The sequence below is a fragment of the Lagenorhynchus albirostris genome, chromosome 19 (genome assembly GCF_949774975.1).
Source record: "Lagenorhynchus albirostris chromosome 19, mLagAlb1.1, whole genome shotgun sequence".
NCBI lineage: Eukaryota > Metazoa > Chordata > Mammalia > Artiodactyla > Delphinidae > Lagenorhynchus > Lagenorhynchus albirostris.
In genome coordinates, this window is record NC_083113.1 from 32,017,531 (window position 1) to 32,040,712 (window position 23,182).

Consider the following 23,182-nt stretch of genomic DNA (forward strand, 5'->3'; position numbering starts at 1 on the left):
CTGCAATTCCCAGAATGCCTCATTTCCCGTGTTTCTCCACCGCTATCTAATAGGAAGTACCCAAGTAAAGGGAGGCGGACCCCATACCCGACTTACCAATGGGAGCTCCAGATATTGTGGCCATCCCAGCAGCGATTGGATCGATGTTGCTCGGTCGGGCAGGCCGCCGCCTCTCTACTTCCTGCCGCCAGAGGCTCTGGCTGCACTTCCGGCGTACGTACGCCTCCTCGGGCGCTTTTTTGTTAATGGCGGGCGGCGGTTGCTGAGTGGGTCGCAGATAACGGCTGCCCGCACAGGGAACGTCTCCCTGCCACACCTTTTCCGCTCGCCGCTAGTGCCCGAGCTCGCCAGCATGTCCGTGGTGCCGCCCAATCGCTCGCAGACCGGCTGGCCCCGCGGGGTCAACCAGTTCGGCAACAAGTACATCCAACAGACCAAGCCCCTCACCCTGGAGCGCACCATCAACCTGTAAGTGCGGCCTGGCCCTCGCGCGCTGTCCTGTCGGCATCTCCTTCGTAGTGAGCGCCCCTAAAGACTCCAGTCCTCTCCTTCTGGCGCACCCTCGGGGGATTCCGCTTCTTCGACCTCCAGCACCACGGGGCTAGAGTCCTAGTTGAGAGGGTTTTCCCTTTTCTGGAAAGATAGCTTGTTCCCATGCCCCTGCATTCAGTCATTGTAGGAAAACCCCCTTTGCTGTGAACTCATTCTTTCCTCACCTCTCCGGAGATAAGCGGCCGCAAACCGTGGTGTTTATCCTTTAGCATCGCGTGTATGGTATCGTATTGTGTGTTTTTATTTGGTATGAGTGGTATAACGTAGCATCGCTTTTGCAGTTTTCGCTTTGCTCTAATAGATTTCGAGATCTAGCTATAATGCGCGGGTTTAGTTTTTTTCCCTTGCTTTATTGCGTTTCAGCTCCTGAATACACATTTTATTCGTCTGCTCAGGGCTATCTGGCTTCCCCCTATGCATTCACGTGTCTTCCCTGCCGCAGCGACAGGATCCAAGCGCCCAGGAGGGCCCATCTTGGGAGGGGGCTGCGGCTTTCATTGTGGTTGGGCTTTCAGACCGTGGCGAGGACCACAATGAAGCTCCAGAGATCCCATTGCGGGCTGCGTTTATTTTCAGCATCTTTCTGTTTAAGCTCTTCAAGCCATTGCATTTCGAAGCCGCTCTCAAAAGTAACCTCGCTGTGACAGGGAATTGACATTCGGGCTGTGTCTTGCTGACTCTAATGGAAGAAAACGGCCAGTTTATGCTGGTCAGTATTTAAAGGGTGCAAGGATTTACTGATACTGGTGTTTCGGTAGGACACTTTAGGTGTTTCTCTATTTTATATTCAAATAAATGAACTTTCTTTCCTCAAAAGCGATTTGAAATTGAGAAGATGGTTATTGTTGTTTTATTTGACAAAACAGGTACTGGAAATTTAGGTAATAAAAATGTTCGGTTTATGAAATCTGGAACTAGTAGATATTATACAAGTTAATATCTTTAGCTATTACACTAACATAATAGCATTTTAATTTCCTATGATGTCTTTAGAAAAATCCTCGTAATATTCCCATGAAATGGGAAAGGCTAAATGTTTTTCTAAAAAATGTGAAAGCACAGCTTCTGGATTACTTTCACTGGTAATTAGAACTAGGACTCACAATTTTCCCTTGATTTACCTTGATTATTGGATCAATTTGCATCAAGCCATTATATGGAACTAACGGTGAAAATGTTTTAATTTTTGCTCCATTAAAGTTATGGGTTAATGGATTTGCAGTAGCTTTCCTCTCCTATATAAACACAGTATTCAGAAATGATTGTGTTGTGAACTCAGTTCACGTGGATGAGTAATGGTCTGAATTGAAAACAAGTTCTCTCTTCTCCAATATATTTTATTAGGAAGTATTGTATGAGATATTGCATGAATGCTTACTTTGTAGCCGGCACTGGGAGTAATGCTGGGTATACAGGGGTGAGGAAGTAAGGTGTAGTCTCTGCTTTACAAAGCTCACAGTATGATGGGAATACTACAGATGTATCTGGGCTGGCACTCATTTCACAGCTGAAAATTCTTATATTTCATCTTGATGGCATCTCGTGATGGGAGAGCTGGCTTTTACAGTAGAGATGTGTTATAGCTGTCTTTAATTCTTTCTAACTCAGGTTGTGAGAACTACATGTTAATATATATAAAGCATTTTCTTTTTAATTGCAGGGCACACAGTGCTGTGTGGGATTGCTGCTGCTAGTGATGAAGATGTTAGATTTAGCACTGAGTCTACTGGGGAAATTCTTAAAATCTTTAAAGCATCTTGGAAATAGTTCATTTTAGTTATTTTAGAGCTGCTTCACTTATGCCTAGAATTTGGCTTCTGGGATTAAAGTAATTTTATAAGTTTTGGCAACCTTGATTTGTTCCCCTTTCAAGAATAACTAAGTGGATTAGTTATGCTGTTGTTGATTTCTAATGCAAGGTGTTTTGGTAGACTAAATGCATTGGGGACAGACAGGTGTGGCCAAAGCATTCTTACTCAAAGGCTTATAACCAAAGGCTTCTTATTGTAAGTCTTATGATCGAGGGGTTACAAGGTAGTACCTGTGATGAAATATAAATACGAGTTTTTAAACTATCTTTAAGGAAAAAATCTTACTAGGCAAGAAGAAAACTGTCTTCAATATAAGTCATATTTTGAATTCTTGATAAAGGAGGAGAGAATATTCAGATTACATCTAGTGGGCAAAAGATTCAAATGAGGGGAAAGGAAGAATAGGGATACTGAATAGAATAAATGCAGAAGGCTAAAAGGCTTAGAAGGGAAAGAAAAGTTCATCTGAAAAAGAAAGGTATGAGAAAAGTCTGAAGATTGTTGACTGGGAGAAATAGAAAATAACTGGGGAGATGATGGAAAGTGGTGACTCAGCTTGTAGAAAAAGAGAGATTAACCATTAGCGCCCATAATTAATAGAATTTATGATTAGATTAGTAGAGGAACCCAAGGGCGCATTAGCCAGGTTGGCAGTGTTAGTGTAGCATCCATGATCTAAAACCAGAAGATTACCAGTTATTCAGATAGCCACTCCTCTAAGCATTTAAGGACTTTAAGGATACTGTCATCTGTGCTTGAAAGTTCAAGTATGAAGTAGCAGCTTGTTCTGATGAAAACTCTGGCCTTAGAGTCCAAAGAGCTAGATTCTAGTCTCCGCTGTTTTATTAACTAGTTGTTTAATTTTGGACATATCCTATTGTCTCTGAGTGTAATATATAAACTTTTTACCATGGTTTCCTTATATGTGATTGGTATCTGTCCTGCTAAGTTATGTTCTACAGTTCTCTGATGTTTGTCTTTGGATCACAGGTACCCTCTAACCAATTACACTTTTGGTACAAAAGAGCCCCTCTATGAGAAGGACAGCTCCGTTGCAGCCAGATTTCAGCGCATGAGGGAGGAATTTGATAAAATTGGCATGAGGAGGACTGTAGAAGGGGTTTTGATTGTCCATGAGCACCGGCTACCCCATGTGTTACTGCTACAGCTGGGAACAACTTTCTTTAAACTGTAAGTGTCATTGGAAATTAACAACTTTTAATAGGATTGCTGTTCTCTGCAGCTTTGGAATACAGTTTTAGCTTTTAGTCATTTATCTCAACAAACACTGCTGTTAATGGAGTCTTTAGAAAGAGAAACTCAAAAGCATTTTTTTCTCCAGTGCAGTGCTCATTTATTGCCTAAGTACAAATCTGCATGTTTCTGTGTATTGTTGATGTTAGTGACTGAGCTTGATAGGAGCCCTATGAAACAAATGAGTCTGAGTTCAATTTCTAGGTGTCTTTGTAGCATTACTAAGAACAATTGATATTATTTCCTGCTTAGGATGAATAGTGTTTCCTATTCTTAAAATGGGTTACATTTTTATAGATAATTGTTTAGTTTTCTCATTTAAGCTCATAAATCTCTCAATACGTGTTTAGTCCACAACTATTTGACCAGATTGTACCAAAAAGAGAGTTCTCAAATACCTAGTTTGGAAATTTTGAAAAATGCCCCATTCTTAAGATCTAGAGAATGTGGGTCCACTGCTTTCTGGGCGTTTCTCGACTCCATTATCACCAGATAACGTCCAGAGAGAAAAGAGTGGGATGGACTGGTTTCCAGCAATTATGTGATGTTTATGTAGCGGTACCTATTTTGTTTATTTAAAACTAAGGTTTGTGTACTGTAAGTCAGGTGACTTAACATTATGAATTCAGTTTTCTAGCACATTCTCCCCCTCCATTTGACATTAGTTTGCTTTGATTGCCTTATCATGTGATCCTGAAATGTGTTATGCAGTTACTTGATAGAAATAATTATTATTGTGTTTTTTCTGTTATCCCCAAATTGTATTAAGTTGAAAGCTGAAATTCTTAACCTTTATACAGACCTGGTGGTGAGCTTAACCCAGGAGAAGATGAAGTTGAAGGACTAAAACGCTTAATGACAGAGGTATTTTTCTATTTAACCACTTTGAGGGTTTCATTAATGCTCATTTAAATACCATCAACTTAATGCATAATCAGGTTTTTTATGTCTTGAAAGGGATGAGTTTATTTTAACTATTTAGTTTTCAATAAATATAACTTAAACCTGAGAATCTTAGTACAATGTTTATTGTACTAAGCAAGTTGCAAGTTATACTTCCTTTATCTTAACATTATTTTACATTGATATTGTATATACAGCAATAATGGTTAATGAAACAACATTTACTGAGTACTGACTGCTAAGCACTTTAAGTGCTTTACATGCGATAATTCCTTTACTCATCATAACAGCACTAGGAAGTGGGTACTATTATTAATCCTGTTTTACCGATAAGGAAATTAGAGCACAGAGAGTTCAAGTAACTTGCTTGATGTTATACAACTAATGTGTCGTGAAGCTGGAGATTTGAATGCAGGTAGTTTTATTCCAGAATAGGTGTCAATAGAATTTTGACAAGGGAATGATTCCTGTTATATACCTGTTTTCATTTTTGCCCATATCTTTTAGGCTTTGCCCAAGTTGTGCTACTTCTTAGAAGTTGTTCTAATGTCTGTCTCTAAAGACTTGGGGCCAAATGCATATAGATGCTGGAGGTTTTTGAGATTGTAAGCTGTTTTCATTATTAAATATTTTTCTTTTTTAGCATGCAATCCCCCCACCCCCTTAGTTACAAAACTAATAAATATTCTGTACAACAGGTTTGGCAAATACAGAAAGTAGGAGAGACAAAACTAAAGTCACCTGTAATTCTACCACTTTGACCTATTGGTTTGTCTTTTTTGTATTTTTTAAATGCATTACAACTCTTAAATATTGTGCTGTATTTGGACTTTCATTTACATATGGTAGATTGAACCTACCTGCTTACCTCAGCTTTTTCTCAGAACTCTACCGACAAGTAGTAAAGGGGTTTTAGAAAGGTAAAAATCCAGTAGGATTGAGGGAGTGCAAAATGAGATAGCAGCAAGAAAAAACTGTTAGAAGCTAGAAAGCAGATGAGCAAATCATAACTGACTTAGCCAGAACCTCAGCCCAACAGAAGGGCAAGTCCAGGACCCAGCACTGTAGAACACCAGAAAGGCCAAGGAATTGGGAGTGCCTAGTGCCAGTGAAAGAGGGGGCATGCATGGACTGAAAACTGAATTGACTGGCAGTCTGTATAGGATTATTTATATACCTAGATCGTCTTCCCCACTCTGTACATTTAGGCAAATACTGGCTGCTGATTAATTCTCTATAGAGATTGAATCAGAAAACACTAAACAATGAAAAAGTTGAGGAGGTAGGGAGAATACATGAAAGTTTACATCCTGAATAGGGAAACTTACAGACTTCTACCAGTTTAATGGAGGGACATTCTACAAAATACCTAACTAGTACTCCTCACAACTGTCAAAGTTATAAAAAATAAGGAAAGTTTGAGAAACTGTCACAGTCTAGAGGAGCCTGAGGAGAAATGCAAATATAATGTGATATCCTAGATGGGATTCTGGAAACTGAAAAAAGGACATTGGGTAAAAACTAAGGTCATCTGTTTAAAATACAGACCTCAATTAATAAGGAGGTGTCAGTATTGGTTCATCAGTTGTGGCAAATGTGCTATCCTTATGTAAGATGTTAAAAGTAGGGAAAACTGGGTATGGGATATATGGGAAGTCTCTGTACCATCTTTTCAACTTTTCTGTAAATGTAAAACTGAGATAAACTGTCTATTTAAAAACAAGAAGAATGCTTTTAAAAATAGAGGCAAATATTGGGGGAAAACAGCTAAGAGTTGAAAGTTATAGCCAGTGGGAGTGGTGAAGTGGGACAGGGAACTGTTCTTTCTCATTACGAATTTTTGACCAATTAAAATATATAGAATATAGCTTTGATTAACCTTAATCCTATGTTATACATATTTATAGAAATGAAAATTGTGAATTTTGCACACTTATTTCTATAGGTTGGTTAGATGGGTGATTTACAAAAGCTACAGTTGATTCTAGAAAAAACTATTGTATGCCGTTGGCTGGTGTAGGTAATTGATCACCTTTGGTTTTCCATGCATAGCAAGGACATAGAGCAGATGTATTGGTCCTCCATGGTTATGTTGATGCTAGACTGCTAATTTTGAACTAATAGTGTGTCTTGGGCAGAGTGACGCAGATAATAAATAATAAACAAATTATAGAAAGGAAATCCATGTGGGAGGCATATTAGCCATTAGTCTCCATTAGGAGTGCTGCCAAAGATATTTTCTTCACTGAAGAAGGATATTCATGGCTATGTATATTTAGTTGTTTACTGGCTCTATCATTTCTTTTTGACAGATATTGGGTCGTCAAGATGGAGTCCTGCAAGACTGGGTTATTGATGACTGCATTGGTAACTGGTGGAGACCAAATTTTGAACCTCCTCAGGTTAGTGTTCAGTTACATTTGCTGGGCATTTGGGGAAGTAGGAAGCTGATTTAATTCCAGCCATTTAAAAAGATCATAGTAGAATTTGACTTGAAATTTCCTTTCTTCCCTACTTAATTTAAATTTAAAAAGCCAAGCATTTTTTTCTTTTAAAGGAAAATTTCAAATATATACAAAAATAGAATAGTAAAAGTAAACAAACCTCATTATCTATCATCCACCCTCAGCAGTTAGCAACTCATGGTCAAACTTCACCAACCCTGTCCTTCCCCTGACTGCTCCATTCCTGCTGCCCTCATCTTGGGTTATTTTGAAGCAAATCCTAGATATAATTTCAGTTGTAAATATTTTAATGTGCATCTCTAAAAAGTAAGGATCTTTTTAAAAACATAACCACAGTGCTACCATTATCATACTAAAAATAAATTATTTCATAATATCATTAAATGTGTAGTCACTGTTCAAATATCCCTGATAGTTTCAAATTTTATTTTTATAATTTGTTTGAATTAGGATAGTCTCTTTTTTAAAACTTATTTATTTATTTTGGCTGCGTTGGGTCTTCATTGTGGTGCGTGGGCTTCTCATTGCGGTGGCTTCTCTTGTTGCGGAGCATGGGCTCTAGGTGCGTGGGCTTCAGTAGTTGCAGCACACGGTAGTTGTGGCTCACGGGCTCTAGGGTGTACCGGCTTCAGTAGTTGTGGCGCACGGGCTTAGTTGCTCTGTGGCATGTGGGATCTTCCTGTACCAGGGTTCGAACCTGTGTTCCCTGCATTGGCAGGTGGATTGTTAACCACTGCACCACCAGGGAAGTCCCTAGGATAGTCTCTTAAGTCTCTTTTTCTTCTGTAGGTTGGCTCCCTGTTTTTCTTTTTTTCCTTGTAATTTATTTGTTAATGGAGACAGGCCATTTAAAGTCCTTAGTGTTTTCATTGCTGATTGCATTCCCCTGGTATTATTGAACACATAGCTTTCTCCTCCGTGTCCTATATAAATTGCTTAGTTAGATCACGAGACTGGATTTGGGTTCAGTTTTTTTGCGAAGTGGGTACAAGGCTTGTCATAGGTGGTATATTATTTATCTATTGCTGTATACGTATTTTCCCAGAACTTAGCAGCCTAAAACAACAGACATTTATTATCTTAGTTTCTCAGGGTAAGGCATCTGGGAGCTGCTTAGCTGGGTGGTTCTGTCACCCAGCTAAGTTATGGTCAAGTTCTTGGCCGGGATTGCATTATCTGAAGGCTGGACTGAGGCTGAATTATCTGATCCGAAGCTCACACATGTATTTGTGAGCATACCTCTCATTTCCTCCTGGGCTATTGAACTGAAGGCTTCAGTTCCTTGTTGGCTGCTGACCGAAGGCCTCCCTCAGTTGTTGTGAGAGCATCTCCATAGGGCAACTCCTAGTAAGACAGCTGGCGTCCCAGTCTGTTATAACCTAATCTTCGCAGTGACATACCATCACTTCTGCTGTATGCTATTGGTCACACAGACCAACATAGTACATTGTGGGAGGAGATACCATGAGACAGGAATCATTGAGGGTGATCTTGGAGCCTGGCTACCACAGGTGGTATTGTTTACTTCCATCAGGAATTTTCTAATGTCTGGTTGTTTCTTTTCATAATGTTAGTAGCTCATGGGTAATAGTTTCCTAGATCTATTAATTAATCAGGATTGTGTTCCTTATGTAAAGAAAAACTTACCAATTATTTGTTACCCTGAGGTATAGTTTGTGTAGGAAGAAACAGATGCTTCTTTTCCTCTACTTACCGGTGTTCAGAAGAATGAGTTAATTTCTTAGCATCCTCCAAAGTCATGACTTTATTCAAAAAGAGAGTAAGACAAAGACTTGGGTGCAGGTAGTTTGTTTGGGATGTGATCCCAGGAAGCAGCAGAGTGCAGGGAAAGGGAGACCAGAAGCAGCAGAAGTTGTTTTTTTTTTTTTTTAAAAAAGGTACATAATTGATCTTATTACACCTGTGAGTAACTGGATTGATCCTGCTAAGGACCATGAGGGATGCACCTCAGAATTGTCTGTTGGAAGGATGGAAGGCCAGGGACTTCCATCTCCCATTGGATGAGGGTTGTAATAACTCCCTTGCCCTTTCATGTTGAGACCTATCACTGGTTGAGAGAATTTCCAGGGCTTTGGAAATGCTTTGAGGCTGAAAAGCAAGAGTGGGATGTTGGAAGCAAGCAAGGGAGCTTTTTGACACTTTAAAGCACAGCCTCCCTGAAATTTGAGGTGGGATGAGAAACCGATGAGAAGCACAAAAAGCATCTCTTTTGGTGACCTTTTAAAGTGTCGTTTGACCTAAAGGGTTTCAATATATTTGATGTATTTTAATCCATTATAATGATTGCTAATGTTACTAATGCTCAAATTTTCCTATCTTTTGACTAATGGGAGCCTTAGTAAGTTGGATCCTGAATTCTTCTGACAAGGCTCTATGCCTTTGATAACTTCTTTGCATGATAAGATGTTCCAGGTCAAGAATTGCACAGAATATTAGCCAAGCAGAGGACTGTTCTGTTTGTTGTCTTCTGACTCTGGTGTAGCTGCAGGATAGAAAGAGAAGGTGCTGTGGAAGCTGGTGCTCATGCTCACTACCTGAGAATTGTCTAGGCGTTAGGAAAGTATAATTTCATCTGGAAATAGTGAAGTTTCTGGTCCAAAGATAAATAGAACAATTATTATAAACTTTGTTTGGTTTCTTGAACATTCCTTGATCTAACTGGCAAATGCTCAGTAATAATACCAACATTTTCCAGGCTACTTTTCTGAATACCCTCATTCACCTCCCCTACCACGGTTCTAGGACAGTTCTCTTAATTCACTGAACCCTAAGCTTGGCTCTGTTAGTACAAGATATGACATAAGGATTGTGTGTTTATTTAGTAAATTTAGGGTATTGGTTAGGTGTCAGTGGGAAAAGAGCATCACACCATGTCCCTGGTCTTTTTGTGTAAAGTGCAGTTGGCTTAAACACCAAGATGAGGAATGGAAAAGAAAGGCTTAAACAAAAAGGAACATATAGCCTCGAGTAGAAGAAAACTGGGGTAATGCTGGTCACTGGTTTGGCCATGGTTTGGGAACTTTTGTTGTATGTGAACCACAGGTCTCACTGTGCTGTTCAGGCTCTTCTCACTTCTTTGTCTCTGTTGCTGCCAATGTGCCTGGTTTTCATGATTGTGTAGGGTACCTCCAAAGTCTAGGATAACTGTCTTGATTCATTATACCCTAGGGATGGCTCTGGTACATAATTATTCTAGCCAGAGTACTGGTTGGGTGCCATTGGGACAGCATAGTGGGAAATAACATAGGCTTTTATAGTTAGATGAGAGTTGGATAGATTCAATTGAATCCTGGCATTGCTGCTTAGCTGTATCATCATGGGAAAGATACTTAGGCTCTCTGCACAAGTTCCTTACATAAAATGGGGGTGATAATACCTCCTTTTGGCAGCCACTGTTTTTATCCTCCTTTCTCATTACGCCTATTTTCAGCACTTGTTAATTCCCCTGCCCTCAAATACTCCAAAAGAAAAGTAGATTTTTCTGAATGTATTATGGGGAGATGTAGGAGAGGTTTTCATTATACGCACACAAAACAAAAAGAAGTCTCTATCTTAGACTTGTAAAATTCTCTGTGTTAAAATTCTTCTTTCTCAGGTAGCAACCTTCTCTCTCTGATTCTCTTCATCCCTTTAAATTCTTCAAAATATTTTCTCATTTTTCACAAGCAATTTGACTTTGTCCAGCTGACAAAGACGGCTCACCTGGTGTTCCTGCAGCATGTGTCCCATATGCGTGTGTGGTTGTTGTGGGGAGGAATGTCCTGTTAAATACCTCACGGGCTGTATTTAAACTTTTAATATAGTAAGCATGTCCACATCAAGATTCTAGAAAATTTAACTTAGTAATATATTTTTAAAAGACAACTTTTATTAAAAACATTAATATCAGACTTCATTGTGTTTAAACTTCTCAAGCAATAAATCCTATGTGTACATATTTAATTGTCTTGAACAGTTGAATGGTTTACTGCTTGATATTTTATATTTATTAAAGCATTTATTTATTAGTACATCTGTTAGGTACCAGATCCTGGTAAAGGGAAGACTAGAAAGGATTCTTCTTCTCCAAGCAGTTTACAGTATATTGGGGAGTAAACATGTAAGAAATAAATGAAGCCATGGTATACATGTTAATATTTTGTTGGGGTTATGAGTAACTTGGTCTCAGAGGGCTGATATTTGAGCTTAATGTCTGAAACAGGAGAAGTTGGTCAGTGGAGGCATGGGAGGTATCAGGGATGTCTTGGCAACTACAAATTATTTTCTTGTTATTTTAGTATCCATATATTCCTGCACATATTACAAAACCTAAGGAACATAAGAAGTTGTTTTTGGTTCAGCTTCAAGAGAAGGGTAAGTTATTTTGTTTTTGAAGGCAGCCATCTAAAAACTTTTGCAGTGTAATTTCAAGGATACTTCTATTTGTGTTTTTCCCAAGTTCCTTGCATTTGGGGATTTATCATTAAACTAAAAGCACATACCATTTTTATACAGAATTACCTACTTTTTCTTGGATCTGCCAGTCATGTTACAGGGAAAAGTAAGTAACTAGAGCCTAAAATACCAGATTATAGTATTGTTAATAACTGTTTAGCTGTTTGTATTGATTTTCACATTGTGATAAACTGAAAATTTTAGGAGACAGATGAATTGATTTTTTTAATATAGTCTTTAGCTCTGTTGTGCATATTAACAAATAATTACTTCATTTTTTGTTACTTTTAAAATGGAATACAAAATGAATTAGAAGCTCAGGGGTCTTCTCCCCCTTCTCCCAGGGCCAGCACTCATAAGGTGCTCGTGGTTGTTAACAGCATAGATCTCTTTGGAGAGTCAGTTTCAAAGCTGTGACTATGAACTTTGCTTAAAAGACACAACCAAAGTGTGTTAATGAGAGTTAACTTTTTCCTCAAAAGTTTCTCAAATGTAAAATTGGTTATACTTTACTAGCGAAGTAGAAGCAGTGATTATATAAGAAAATATAGAAAATGAATACTGTTTTATCTTATTTTAGCCTTGTTTGCAGTCCCTAAAAATTACAAGCTGGTAGCTGCACCACTTTTTGAACTGTATGACAATGCACCTGGATATGGACCCATCATTTCTAGTCTCCCCCAGCTTTTGAGCAGGTATGGAAAGTTGGATGTTTTGTGGTTGATAAGTCTAAACTGCCAGATTTAAAATAATCCAAGCCACTTGAGGAGGAACAGTTCATAAATTTTGGTCTTCAAGGAAACTAAGACAGTAGATGGATCCTTAGGTCTTGTGCAGATTAAGCCAAAGATTAAATATGACTGTGTCCTCAGACCCTAAGTTGCAGCATGACATTCTGGTGTTTGTGCATCTGTTCTTCCCCAAATCTGATATTCTCTACAGTTAAGTTTGAAGTCTTCATTCAAAGAAGAGATGGTAAAATAGTAGTCAGCAATGTATAATAAATATGAGGATAATAAATATGATGGGAGTTACGTATATAAAAATGTGGAGAATTGAATCTCTAGGTATAATACATATTCTCTTTCCATTTGGAAATCTATTCAGGCCCAAGTTGGGGCATGTGGGATTAAGTCCTGAATTTTTACATGGAATTTGATTTTTTTTTTTTTTTAAGGCAGATGGAGTGATGAGAAATGTGTGTTGTTTTGTTTTTTAAATTGACTTGTACTGGTTGAGGTCCTTGAGTCAATCAGAATAACATAGTGGTTAATAATATGGATTCTACATGGATTTGAATTCCATCTTCACTGCCTCCTGGCAATGTGACCTTTGACAAATTATTATACCTGTTTCTTTATCTGTAAATGCGGATGGTAGTCCCAGCTTCATAGAATTGTTAGGACTAAACGAAATAATACATATAAAGCGCTTAGAATAATGCCAGGCACCTGGTAAGTGCTTAATAAATGTTAGTTTAAAAAAATTTTCAGTAGTGATTTTGGCCTTCTATGAAAGCTTGTTTAGTATGAAATTGGTATTTCTATTTTGGCACAGAAATCAGACTTCATCTTTTGCTCCTCTGCTTTGGTCTGCTGATGGGTTACACGGTGAAGTATGGGATACGAAAAAAGAGTCATATTATTCATTTATTTAAACACTACTTATCAGGTAACAGTAATTGTGCTGAGTGGTCAGAATACAATGAGGTATAATAACTTTTCCTTCCCTCAAGGAAAGTGGATAATTAATCAAATTTACACTCTTAAAAGTTTTTAAATTGTAAGTATTCAGCGATACTGTTATATAATGTGTAAGATGTGACAGGTGGAAGAAAAGGGTGTCTCTGTGTAGAAAATGCCCAAAATGTCAAGGGAGGGTTGAAATGTCCAAATAAATTTCTTTATCAACTAAGGTAGAAACTATGTAAATAATACTGTTTTTAATAAAGATATTGTTCTTTTTAAAATTCAGGTTCAATTTTATATACAACTGAATTCCTGCGCAGCAGAGAAGTAAGGGAAGCCGTCTCTGTGAGCACAGCTATACACAGTGTAGAGTACACATGCTAGAAAAGTTTTTTTGATTTTATCTCTTCCCCAGTCCCTAATTACCACCTACTTTCTGTTGTTTGAATGGTAAAGTTAATATGAAAAATTTGATTGTGGTATAAACAAATGTGATAATGTTTAATTTACTTTTGGTTCTACTTATACTTTTTTGTACAACATTAAAGAAAGTGGACTTCTTTCTATTTGTTTTTTTGTTGTTGTTTTGTTTTTTAATTTCACATTAAACTTGTAAAATTCTTACAGGCAAGGATTGCTTTTCCCCCACTAGGCAGGTGAATGTTAAGAGACAATGGCAGGTTTAGGTCAATAAAGTTTGTGGGACCCTTGCTCTGATACCATTCTTGGGGGTATACTTCAAAACCGTGTTGCAGATCTTTGTGATGAGGATCTTCTGTTACTTTTGGGAGCTAGATTTGCTTGAGTGAGTCCAAGGTGCAACTCCTGTACCAGTTTTACACTCTTAATGAGTTGTATTAGAGCAGAACTCCCAGTGTATTACTGACTAGTACATTTTATACCAGTATCACCAGATCTTACTTCACAAACAACAGATCCTAATTAAACAGACGGGAAACTATTAAAATTGACTAGGCTGGGGAAAGTTTTGGGCATTGGTATAAAAAGAGAGAGATCCAGCGCTCATTAGAACCCTCCCCCATAATGCACAAATTCCAACATTTGTGCTGTTGGAATTTATGTATCTTAGTTATTCTTACAACCGTGGTAAAATGGTGATCTGTGAAGGTGAAAGAAGTTTCTAAAAGTGGGTCTGTTACGTTTTGAACTCTTGGATTGTAAAGTTAGTTATTTCAATTGACGTGAAGTTACAGTGAAAGAGATGAAAATTTGGTTTAACAAGTGACACAAAGCCTTTTCAAAAATATTTTGGAATGATCTGAATCAATTAGATTTTGTCAGCCTAAGAGAAAAATACCAAATTAAAAAATCTTTTAAAAACACTGCTAAATTAGGATCAAATTTGAGGGAATTAAAAAATAAATCTTAAGGCAAAAGAGTTTGCTGGTCGTGTTATTGCTTAATGCTATATTGTGTATGCCTTATTACAAATGATTGACTGTAGGTTTAATGTAGAGGAAATCTTATAAGATGCAGCTACTTAAAGAGATTGACACAGTTAATGTTTTTAATAGATAGAAATGACCTTTTGGTTAGTTGTACGTCTTTATGGTACTGACCACAGGGCTGTTCTCCTGAATATTGGGTGATGTGAAAGATACATCATACATTATTCCCTATTTAGACTTGAGAAAATCAGACTAAGAGCAGTTGAGCAATTATGTTTATAAACATTCAAGTTTATTTAGTTGAGGTCCTGTCAGATCTTCACACAATTACGTATCTAATAGTGACTATAACTGTGCCCATGCTTAGTAGTAGGTGAGCACCGGTCTCCAGGACCAAAAATGACCAGGGATCTCCTTTGAAAAAGCCCCTAGTTTTGTGGACAGTCATCCTCCTTCAAGTGTAACAGTCCGGCCCTTCTGGTTTACATTCACTTGTTTCTAACTTAACTGTAATTTTACTGGTGAGCTCACTGATGAATCCTACAAGATTGGGGAAGGCAGAGATGGAGATGGCTCGATCTAGCCCACCTTCCATGATTGTTTCTGGAATCCAAGTGAAAAGCTGCAGTGATGACTTGCAGGTGTGTTAGCTCCTGCCATTTGGGGAGAGTGAGGAGAGGCAGACTTTTTCTTGGTGTGATTTATAAAGTGCTGTCAGTAAGGAGTGTTTGAGTTGAAGAGTCATCTGATTCGAGGCCACTTGTGTCCTTTTGTAACTTAAGCTTTGACCTAGAAATTCTTTCTTGAGCATTACTTCCCAGTTGTATAAGTGCTTGAGTCAGTCATCCATACCCTGGGGCTTAAGTGAGAAAAACAGTAAGTTGGCTGAGTTAGTAACTTTGGAATATAATAGATCTGGTTTTGAGTGTAAAATTTATAACACAAACACAAATTTTTAAAACTTGTATTTGAACTGGTTAGTTATAGTTGTATCCCAATGCTCACTTGTTAAGTTTCCTGATGAAAATAGTAGAACTAGGGAAGTTCAAATTTGATGTATTCCATTAGAAAGAGGGTACAAGGGTACTGTTTAACACTTTCATTCGGTAAGTTCTTATCACACTTCTTCAAGAACCAACAGTCTTAAAATGTGCATTCCAATTCTCTAAATAATAAATACTGACTAGTTTTTAAATGAGCTCTTGATTAACTTATATTTTTGAATGCCTTCTATATTCCAGGTTTGTTTGTAAATGAGAGCCCACTTTTGCATTGTATAATTACAATATATGCCGTGTTCTTTTCCCTGAGTAATCTGAGTAGTGAATACTCTACATAAGACTACTAAATGGCATTGGAAAATACTCAGTAGGTTGAGGGAAAAACTAAAAAGTTTTACTCAAATGTTTTAAATCATTTTAGGATTGACATCCCTTTGAAGAAAAGTGAAATCTATTTTTTTCTATGTGATGAAGACTTGTGATTTTTTAAAACTAGATAATACTTAAAATAGCATTATGATAATTCTGTGTATGAATTTGTACTTTTAACAGTAGTTAAGACTTCTTACTTTTTATCATTGTCTTCCCTTGTAATTAGCATCGTATGGTTCAGTTATTATTGTTATTATTATTTTTTTTTTGCGGTACGCGGGCCTCTTACTGTTGTGGCCTCTCCTGTTGCGGAGCACAGGCTCCGGATGCACAGGCTCAGCAGCCATGGCTAACAGGCCCCGCTGCTCTGCGGCATGTGGGATCTTCCCGGACCGGGGCACAAACCCATGTCCCCTGCATTGGCAGGCGGACTCTCACCACCAGGGAAGCCCTATTTTGTATATTTAAGGGTTCTGTTAAGTTAGCATTTTATTTGGATAAAACATACCCAAACTAGCCAGTCTGTTTTCTTACATGGCTAATTAGAAGTGAGAGGTAGAGGTCCTCCTTTAAGGCAATCAGCTTAAAATTCCCTTTCTTAAATGGTGCGACTCTTACACTCTCAGGTTTTTAATGACTTCATTTTTTGAGATGAAATTCGTGGAGTACCTTTTCCATGTTTGAGTTCTTCAAACCTGATGTTTTCACTAGTTCATAGTGTTTGGAACAGTATGTGCCCATCACTAAGACTGCTTCAGAGAGTGCAAAATTTTGTATGTCCCATTGTCAGAGAAGGCCTAGTGGGTTTTACTTATATAAGCTGACTGTAATACAAGTCAGCTTATATAAGCATGAGGTTTGATTTCCTATAATTATTCCACATGTTTTACATTACTCATTATTTGGGTTAAACTGGACTCATTTGAAGCAGTTTGCCTTTGCTAAATATGTAATGAGAAGTATAATACTGTAATTTGACTTGAGCCATAAAACACATTTTAATATTAGCTTGTATTTATCTAGCTTGTTTTTGTGAAAAAACTGACTAAAACCTAAGTAAATCTAGATTAAGCCAGTTTAGATGTAATTTGTATTTTAGTGATAGATTGTATCGTTAAGACTAGAGCTAAATTGAGAAAATGTATTATGTTCTGTTAAGGGAAAGATCAGCGCATTTAAAAACTTAAACTTTGGTTGCTGTGTTCACATCATAATGTACAAGCATCATTTATAATTTGGCTTTGAGAATTTCTCTGGCATTAAGTTTATAGAAAAATGTATAAAAGAAACAAGTTTTGGTTATATTTTTATATTTGTAAAGTAAAAGTTTGATTAAAATGGTCACTGTTCTTTTTTTATTTTATCGTCATTTCAATAAAAAAAATTAGAATGACTCTGTGATTTTGTGTGTGGCTACTAATCTTAGCGTGCCATTAGAAATCCTGCACGGTTCTTTTTCAGTATCATTGGCCAGAGGCCATTACATTAGGTAAGAGACAACTTGCATAACAGCAAGGGCTTGAAGACCTGGGACATCCATGTTGCCCTCCCCTTGCATTCCTCCATTGTGTGTTGGCAGTTGTCTTAGGCAGATGCGGTTTCCTGCAATGTGAAAGGGTCATTGGATTTGGAACCTGAAGACTGGCATTTAGAAGTTGCCATGCAATTTTGTTAACTGTGTTATATCATTGGGGACTCAGTTTCCAGAGTATTGACTTTAGTTTTTTTTAAATCAAACTTGCTTGGTGGTCATGATGTGCTGTGACACCATGCTTGCTACTTTTGTAATATTGGGTTGGCCAAAAAGTTCACTTGGTTTTAAGTAAAAATTTTTCATTTTCACCAAGAAATTTATTGAACGATGTATTCGTTAACCGAATGAACTTTTTGGCCAACCCAGTACTTTGCAATTTAATTTCATTATTGTAATAGAAATGGTTTACTCAAAACGTGAGAATATATGTGTAATAAAACCATAGCCTTGAGACTATATCTGAACAAAAGTTGAACAAAACTTGATACAGTTATTGCAGAGTTTTTCTGAAAATTTTACTAGTTTATAGCAGGCACCAAAGAGCTATGAAAAATTATGAAAGAAAAGCTAAAAACTGAAATGTTCCCATTAACTTACTTTTTTCCCTATGAACTTGATTATTTTTTCCCCTCTGCTAGATTTAGTAATGGAACACATTGGTCCAGCTAATGAAAACACAAGCAGAATTCCATGGGAGCACAATGAAGGCTACTGGATTAGATGATGAAGTTCAGTTCCTAGGCTGCTGAGAACCTTAAACAACACCCAGACTACTCAGCATTTCTCACGGGATGGTGAAAATCAAATGAGGTCATGAATATAGAAGGCTTTTGGATATTTTTAAAAATGAAAAGAGCAATAATGTATCTAGATATGAATCTTCACAACTCTGGTTTGTGTGAAATGTTATATTTATTTCCTTTAAATCAAACCAAATCAGAGCCCCCGTCTCACAAAATGGCAGGGAATTCAGTCTCAGTCATTATTGGGAATAGGGGACCTACCCAAAGTCATACGAATCCAGAAAGCATAAATGGTACTCTGAAATGAAGGTGGGGGTGGGGAGACCTCTAGCTTCCATCATGGACTCCATGGATATTTGTCCAAGCTGAACTAGCTTCTTAAGTCTGGATCCATTGCCTCCCTGCCACACTTGGGCCTTAGGATGCAAATGATGCAGGTGGCCCCTATGCCTATGGTCCAGCCTTCCTGGCCACACTAGTAGTCATCTCCCTGAGTCTGGTCTCCTTTCCCACTCCTATCATGATGTAGGATGCAGTACAAAGAACCAGGAGCATTGGTTGACTTTAGAAGGTGGGTTCTGTCCTTGAAAAAAAAATCCTTGAGGGAAGGATGTGCAAAAGCCTGGCTACCTTCTTGGAATGGGTGAGGACAAAATGTTGGCAGAACAAATACTAATTATCCCAGTGAGATGTCCAGATGCAAACCTTTAAGATCTTTTAAAATGCAAATAAAAAATAACCTTATATAGTTAGGTTAATGTCACCTATTCTCATATTGAATCTTCAGAAATTACAAGCTTCTAAAAGTATAGTATTTAGACTATAGTTTTTATGTAGTCAGAATCAAATGTTAAAAGTTGCTATTAAACACAAAGTCATTCCAGGAAACAGGTTGCCTGAAGTTTTAACACTTAGAAAGTAGTGGTTCTCTCAAAATATAACTCAGAGTGTAACACTTTGAATTCAAGATGGTGGAATACTATACCTTAATAAGGACAGATTTATTAACAGTAGCCTCATGGTGACAGGACAAGTTTGGTATATGATATTTTATGACTATTGTGGCTTGGATTGAATTTGGATAGTTGGATAGTGTGGTTTAAAATTTATGGGGGCTTGGATAAAGTAGAACAGTTACTTGTGGAAAATCACTATCCTTTTTTTTCCATATAAAACTTAATTTACCAATAAAGTTGAAAGTTTAGCATTTTAATCAAATGTCTGCAGGTAGAGAACCAAAGGGAACTGAAAGTATAATCATATAGATCTCATATAAAAGTGTGTGTGTGTGTACGCTCATCCTCCCTCCCCAGTAAAAGCCAAACTGTTGTGTTCATCACAGGCCCTTTAATAGGATGTTTCTAAAAATTACAAATTGGATAGTAATAACGTTGAGCTGAGCGGTCTTTTGTTTTCTAACAAACTTTTAGAATTAGAATATTAGGTATGAAAGAGACCTTGAATATATTTTAGTCCTTTTCTTTTGAAAGTTTGTAAGATTCAACAAATATTTGCTGAATACCTACTCTGCATCAGGCACTAGTACAGGCCTTGGGGATACAATGAGGAATAAGACCTCCAAGATAGCACTTTTCTTTGGTAGTGCTTTTCTTTCTTTCTTTCTTTTTTTAACAGCCTTATTGAGCTATACTTTACATATTTCACCATATATACAATTAAAGATTTTTTAGTATATTCAGAGTTGTGTCACAGTCACCACAATTTTAGAACACTTTCATCACCTCAAAAAGAAATCCATGTTTAGCTTTTATACTTCAGTTCCCTCATCTCCCTAAGCAACCAAATAATCTACTTTCTCTGTCTACCTATGTTTTTGCTTGTGCTGGACATTTCGAATAAATGGAATCACGCTATGTGGCATTTGTGTGGCTGCTGTCACTTAGCATGTTGTCAAGGTTTGTCCATGTTGCAGCATGTATCAGTACTTCATTTTCATGGCTGAATACTATTCCATTGTAGGGGGTATAACTTAGGTATCCATTCATCGCTTGAGGGACATTAGGGTTGTTTCTACCTTTGGCTATTAAGAATAACGTTGCTATTGACATTTGTGTGCACATTTTGTGTGGTGGTGTGTTTTCATTTCTCTTGGTTATTTACCTAGGAGTGGAATTGCAAGGTCAAATGGTCACTTTTAGGTTTAAACTTTTTGAGGAGCTGACAGACCACTTTCCAAAATAGTTGCACCATTTTACATTCCTACCTGCTGTATGAGGGAACACATTTTTATTTTCTGCTTAATCAGATTCGTTTTAGACTCTGCTGGAGGTTAGGAGTAAACAGCAGAAACTTTATTTGCGAGGAATTTAAGACCGTTGGTTAATTTTCTTTCTATGGGGTCAGGGCCTCTATTATTCCCTAAGCACCATCTCCTCTTTCAGCCACCTAGGAAGCTCCTAGGCCCGCAGGGGGTGCTCCGGGGTAACCTGCTTAAGGAAGCAAGGGAAGGGACAAGTGGCCGGACGCCCGGTGGTGGGGGGTCCCCGAGTCCCGCGGATCGGCCACGCGGCCAGGGCTTGACCGCTTGTCAGCGCCGTCGGGCCTGAGTGACGCTTGGGCTCGGCCCCGGTCGGGTGCCCCGTGCGTCCGCGGGCCAGACCGAGCTGGGGTTTCGGCGGAGGATAATGCAGGGTTCTGGGCCTCAGGGCCTGCGGCCGTGGCCTTCGCCAGCCAGGCGGCGGTGCGACCGATGGGGGCGGGGGACGGAGGCCGCGCCCCCGCGCCCGTCCCGCCCGCACCCTGCTGGGGGCGGCGGCCCGCCCCTAGCCAGCCAAGGCTCTTCCGCGCCGGCAGGGGCAGCAGCGGGAGCGGCGCGGGGCGGAGCGGCGCGAGCGGCCAGGAGCGGCCCGGCCCGGCGAGGAAGCGGCGGCAGCGGCGACGGCAACGGCGACGCCAGAGCCCGTGGGCGCCGTTCGCGAGGCCGTCGTGGCCCGGCCGCAGCGCGGGGAGGCCTGGGGGCTGGAAGCCGCCGCTGCCGCCATGCCGCTGCTCTTCCTCGAGCGCTTCCCCTGGCCCAGCCTCCGCACCTACACGGGCCTCAGCGGCCTGGCCCTGCTCGGCACCATCGTCAGCGCCTACCGCGCTCTCAGCCAGCCCGAGGCCAGGCCCGGGCCTGGGCCCGCCGAGGCGGAGCCGGTAACGGCCCCGGTGCAGCCAGACCCGGCCGCGCTCGTCCGGCCGAGCACCGGAGGACCCCGTGCCCGCGACGTGGCCCAGTACCTGCTCTCGGACAGCCTATTCGTGTGGGTGAGCGAGGCTGCTGGGCCCGCCGAGGAGGAGCGGAGAGGAGCCGGGCGGGGGATTGTGGGGACCGCCATGTCACCCATTATCTGTGGGGGGCGTGGCTGGGGCCGGGGTCCCCTCCCCCCGGGACCCCTGAGTGCGAGGCCCGGGGGGCGGGGCCCCGCCCGCGTGCGCGCCACTGAAGGACCCGGTGAGGGGTTGGGGTGGGGTGGCTTTGGGGTCGTGAGGAGGGGCGGGTCCCGAGGGCAGGGTCGCCTTTGAGGGCCTGAGGAAGGGACTTTGGGACGCGGTTGGGGAGGTGCAGGGGGCGGGGCGCGAGGGGACGCGGCCGGCCGGGGAGGGTCAGGGCCGGGGTGTAGTGGGGAGGTGCTGGGGTGGGTTGGGGGGAGAAGTAAACGATGGCGGAGCAAAGTTGGGGTTCTGAGGGACCACCGGGAAGGAAACAAGGAGCCCTCAAAGAGCGGCTTGACCTGGCTGGGACCGGCCAGTCAATTACCCCGGCTATTTTATTAAACTGTGGAGGGAAGTTGGAAGGCTTTTCGGACTCTGTCAGACCCGGAAATGTTAACAGGTTTCCCACGAAGAGAGGGAAGAGACAATTCGGATGTTGAGAATAGGAGAATTTTAGGCATCTGGGTGTGTTCGGACATTCCTGTTTGGAGAGAGGCCTTTTTTTTTCCTATTATGTGATTGTCCTGTTTGGGTAGAACAAACACACAAACTGTGCTTCCTTTCCTGCTGCTTTTACCTGGTGATTCATGAAAGTTTCCTTTGATGTCTGAAGGCAGCCAAAACATTCGGAGTCAAGAGGTGTCTCTCCATTTGAACTCAGGATTTTTCCTTTTAGTGATCCATTTTAAAACACGGTTTCCAGTTTGTCTGCCAGTGTAAGATAAGCAGCATTTACAAGGCATAAATGCTGGTTTCACTTATTAGAACAGATAATTTCAGGCGGGTAGATAGATCAACAGTATTTTGGCTTAAGAGCTTGGCTTATACCTTAGCCTTTGAATGCCTCACGGAAACGCCACGGCGATCAGAAAAGTTGTTCCAGGACTGAAGTCTGTCCCTTGGATTTGCTGTGGTGTCTTGGGTCCAGAGTCTTGTCTTCTGTAAATTCCCGTTTTGGGGTGAGAGCCGGCTGTAAGTGACTGGGATTAATATTCCAAGTATACAGAATGATACACAACTCATTTGTTATAATTAATCCCACTGTGCTTCATCAGGAAGCAGTGGGATTTATGAATTGCAGGTGTGGGTCAAGTCTCTTGGTCCTTCTGACGAAGAGGTGAGTAGAAGGCAGTGAAGGGTGAAGTTCCATTCCTCCACTGCTGTGTAAAGCTGAACCTTACAGTACAGAAGAAGGGAGAAGAGAAAGAACTCAGCCACACGTCTCTTGTTTAATTTCTATTACACATAGATTTAAAAAATCTATTTTTGCATTTCAGTTGGCAGGTAAACTGATGTGGAGAGTGATTTTGCCAAATGTTGAGAATATAATGTAGTCTTTTATATATATATATATTTAAGTATATGATACAAATAAGCCTTTGAAATGGAACTGCTGTAGTATTTAACAACTACTAGTATTGTTTAATGATCTCCCTACCCCTCCCCAGAGTTTCTTTTTACAAAACTCATGTTCAAATTCCAAGGTTAACATCTCTTCATAAAACATTACATAAAGCCTGTTGATTTTCTGTGAAAATTATTACTTTTAAGAAAATTTCC

At 39.8% G+C, this 23,182-nt stretch overlaps 2 protein-coding genes across 4 annotated transcripts in view; both read left to right on the forward strand.

Moving 5' to 3' along the window:
* The first annotated feature begins 222 nt into the window (after window positions 1-222).
* On the forward strand, window positions 223-18,336 carry NUDT21 (nudix hydrolase 21). 3 transcript variants are annotated; one of them, XM_060130861.1, is made up of 7 exons: window positions 223-468; window positions 3,354-3,554; window positions 4,418-4,481; window positions 6,833-6,922; window positions 11,284-11,359; window positions 12,021-12,135; window positions 18,083-18,336. In XM_060130861.1, the coding sequence occupies exons 1-7, from the start codon at window positions 353-355 to the stop codon at window positions 18,111-18,113; spliced, it is 693 nt and encodes a 230-aa protein (XP_059986844.1). In that variant the 5' UTR covers window positions 223-352; the 3' UTR covers window positions 18,114-18,336. The 3 variants fall into 3 exon arrangements, with proteins under 3 accessions (XP_059986844.1, XP_059986845.1, XP_059986843.1); XM_060130862.1 differs by lacking the exon at window positions 18,083-18,336 and adding an exon at window positions 13,415-13,694; XM_060130860.1 differs by lacking the exon at window positions 18,083-18,336 and adding an exon at window positions 12,998-13,408.
* Window positions 18,337-21,048: 2,712 nt separating this feature from the next.
* The window catches only part of AMFR (autocrine motility factor receptor), a 40,641-nt gene continuing 38,507 nt past the window's right edge, over window positions 21,049-23,182 (forward strand). The window contains exon 1 of the mRNA XM_060131669.1: window positions 21,049-21,454. Within this exon, the coding sequence (XP_059987652.1) occupies window positions 21,188-21,454 (267 nt within the window). The 5' untranslated portion in view covers window positions 21,049-21,187. The remainder of the gene's footprint in view (window positions 21,455-23,182) is intronic.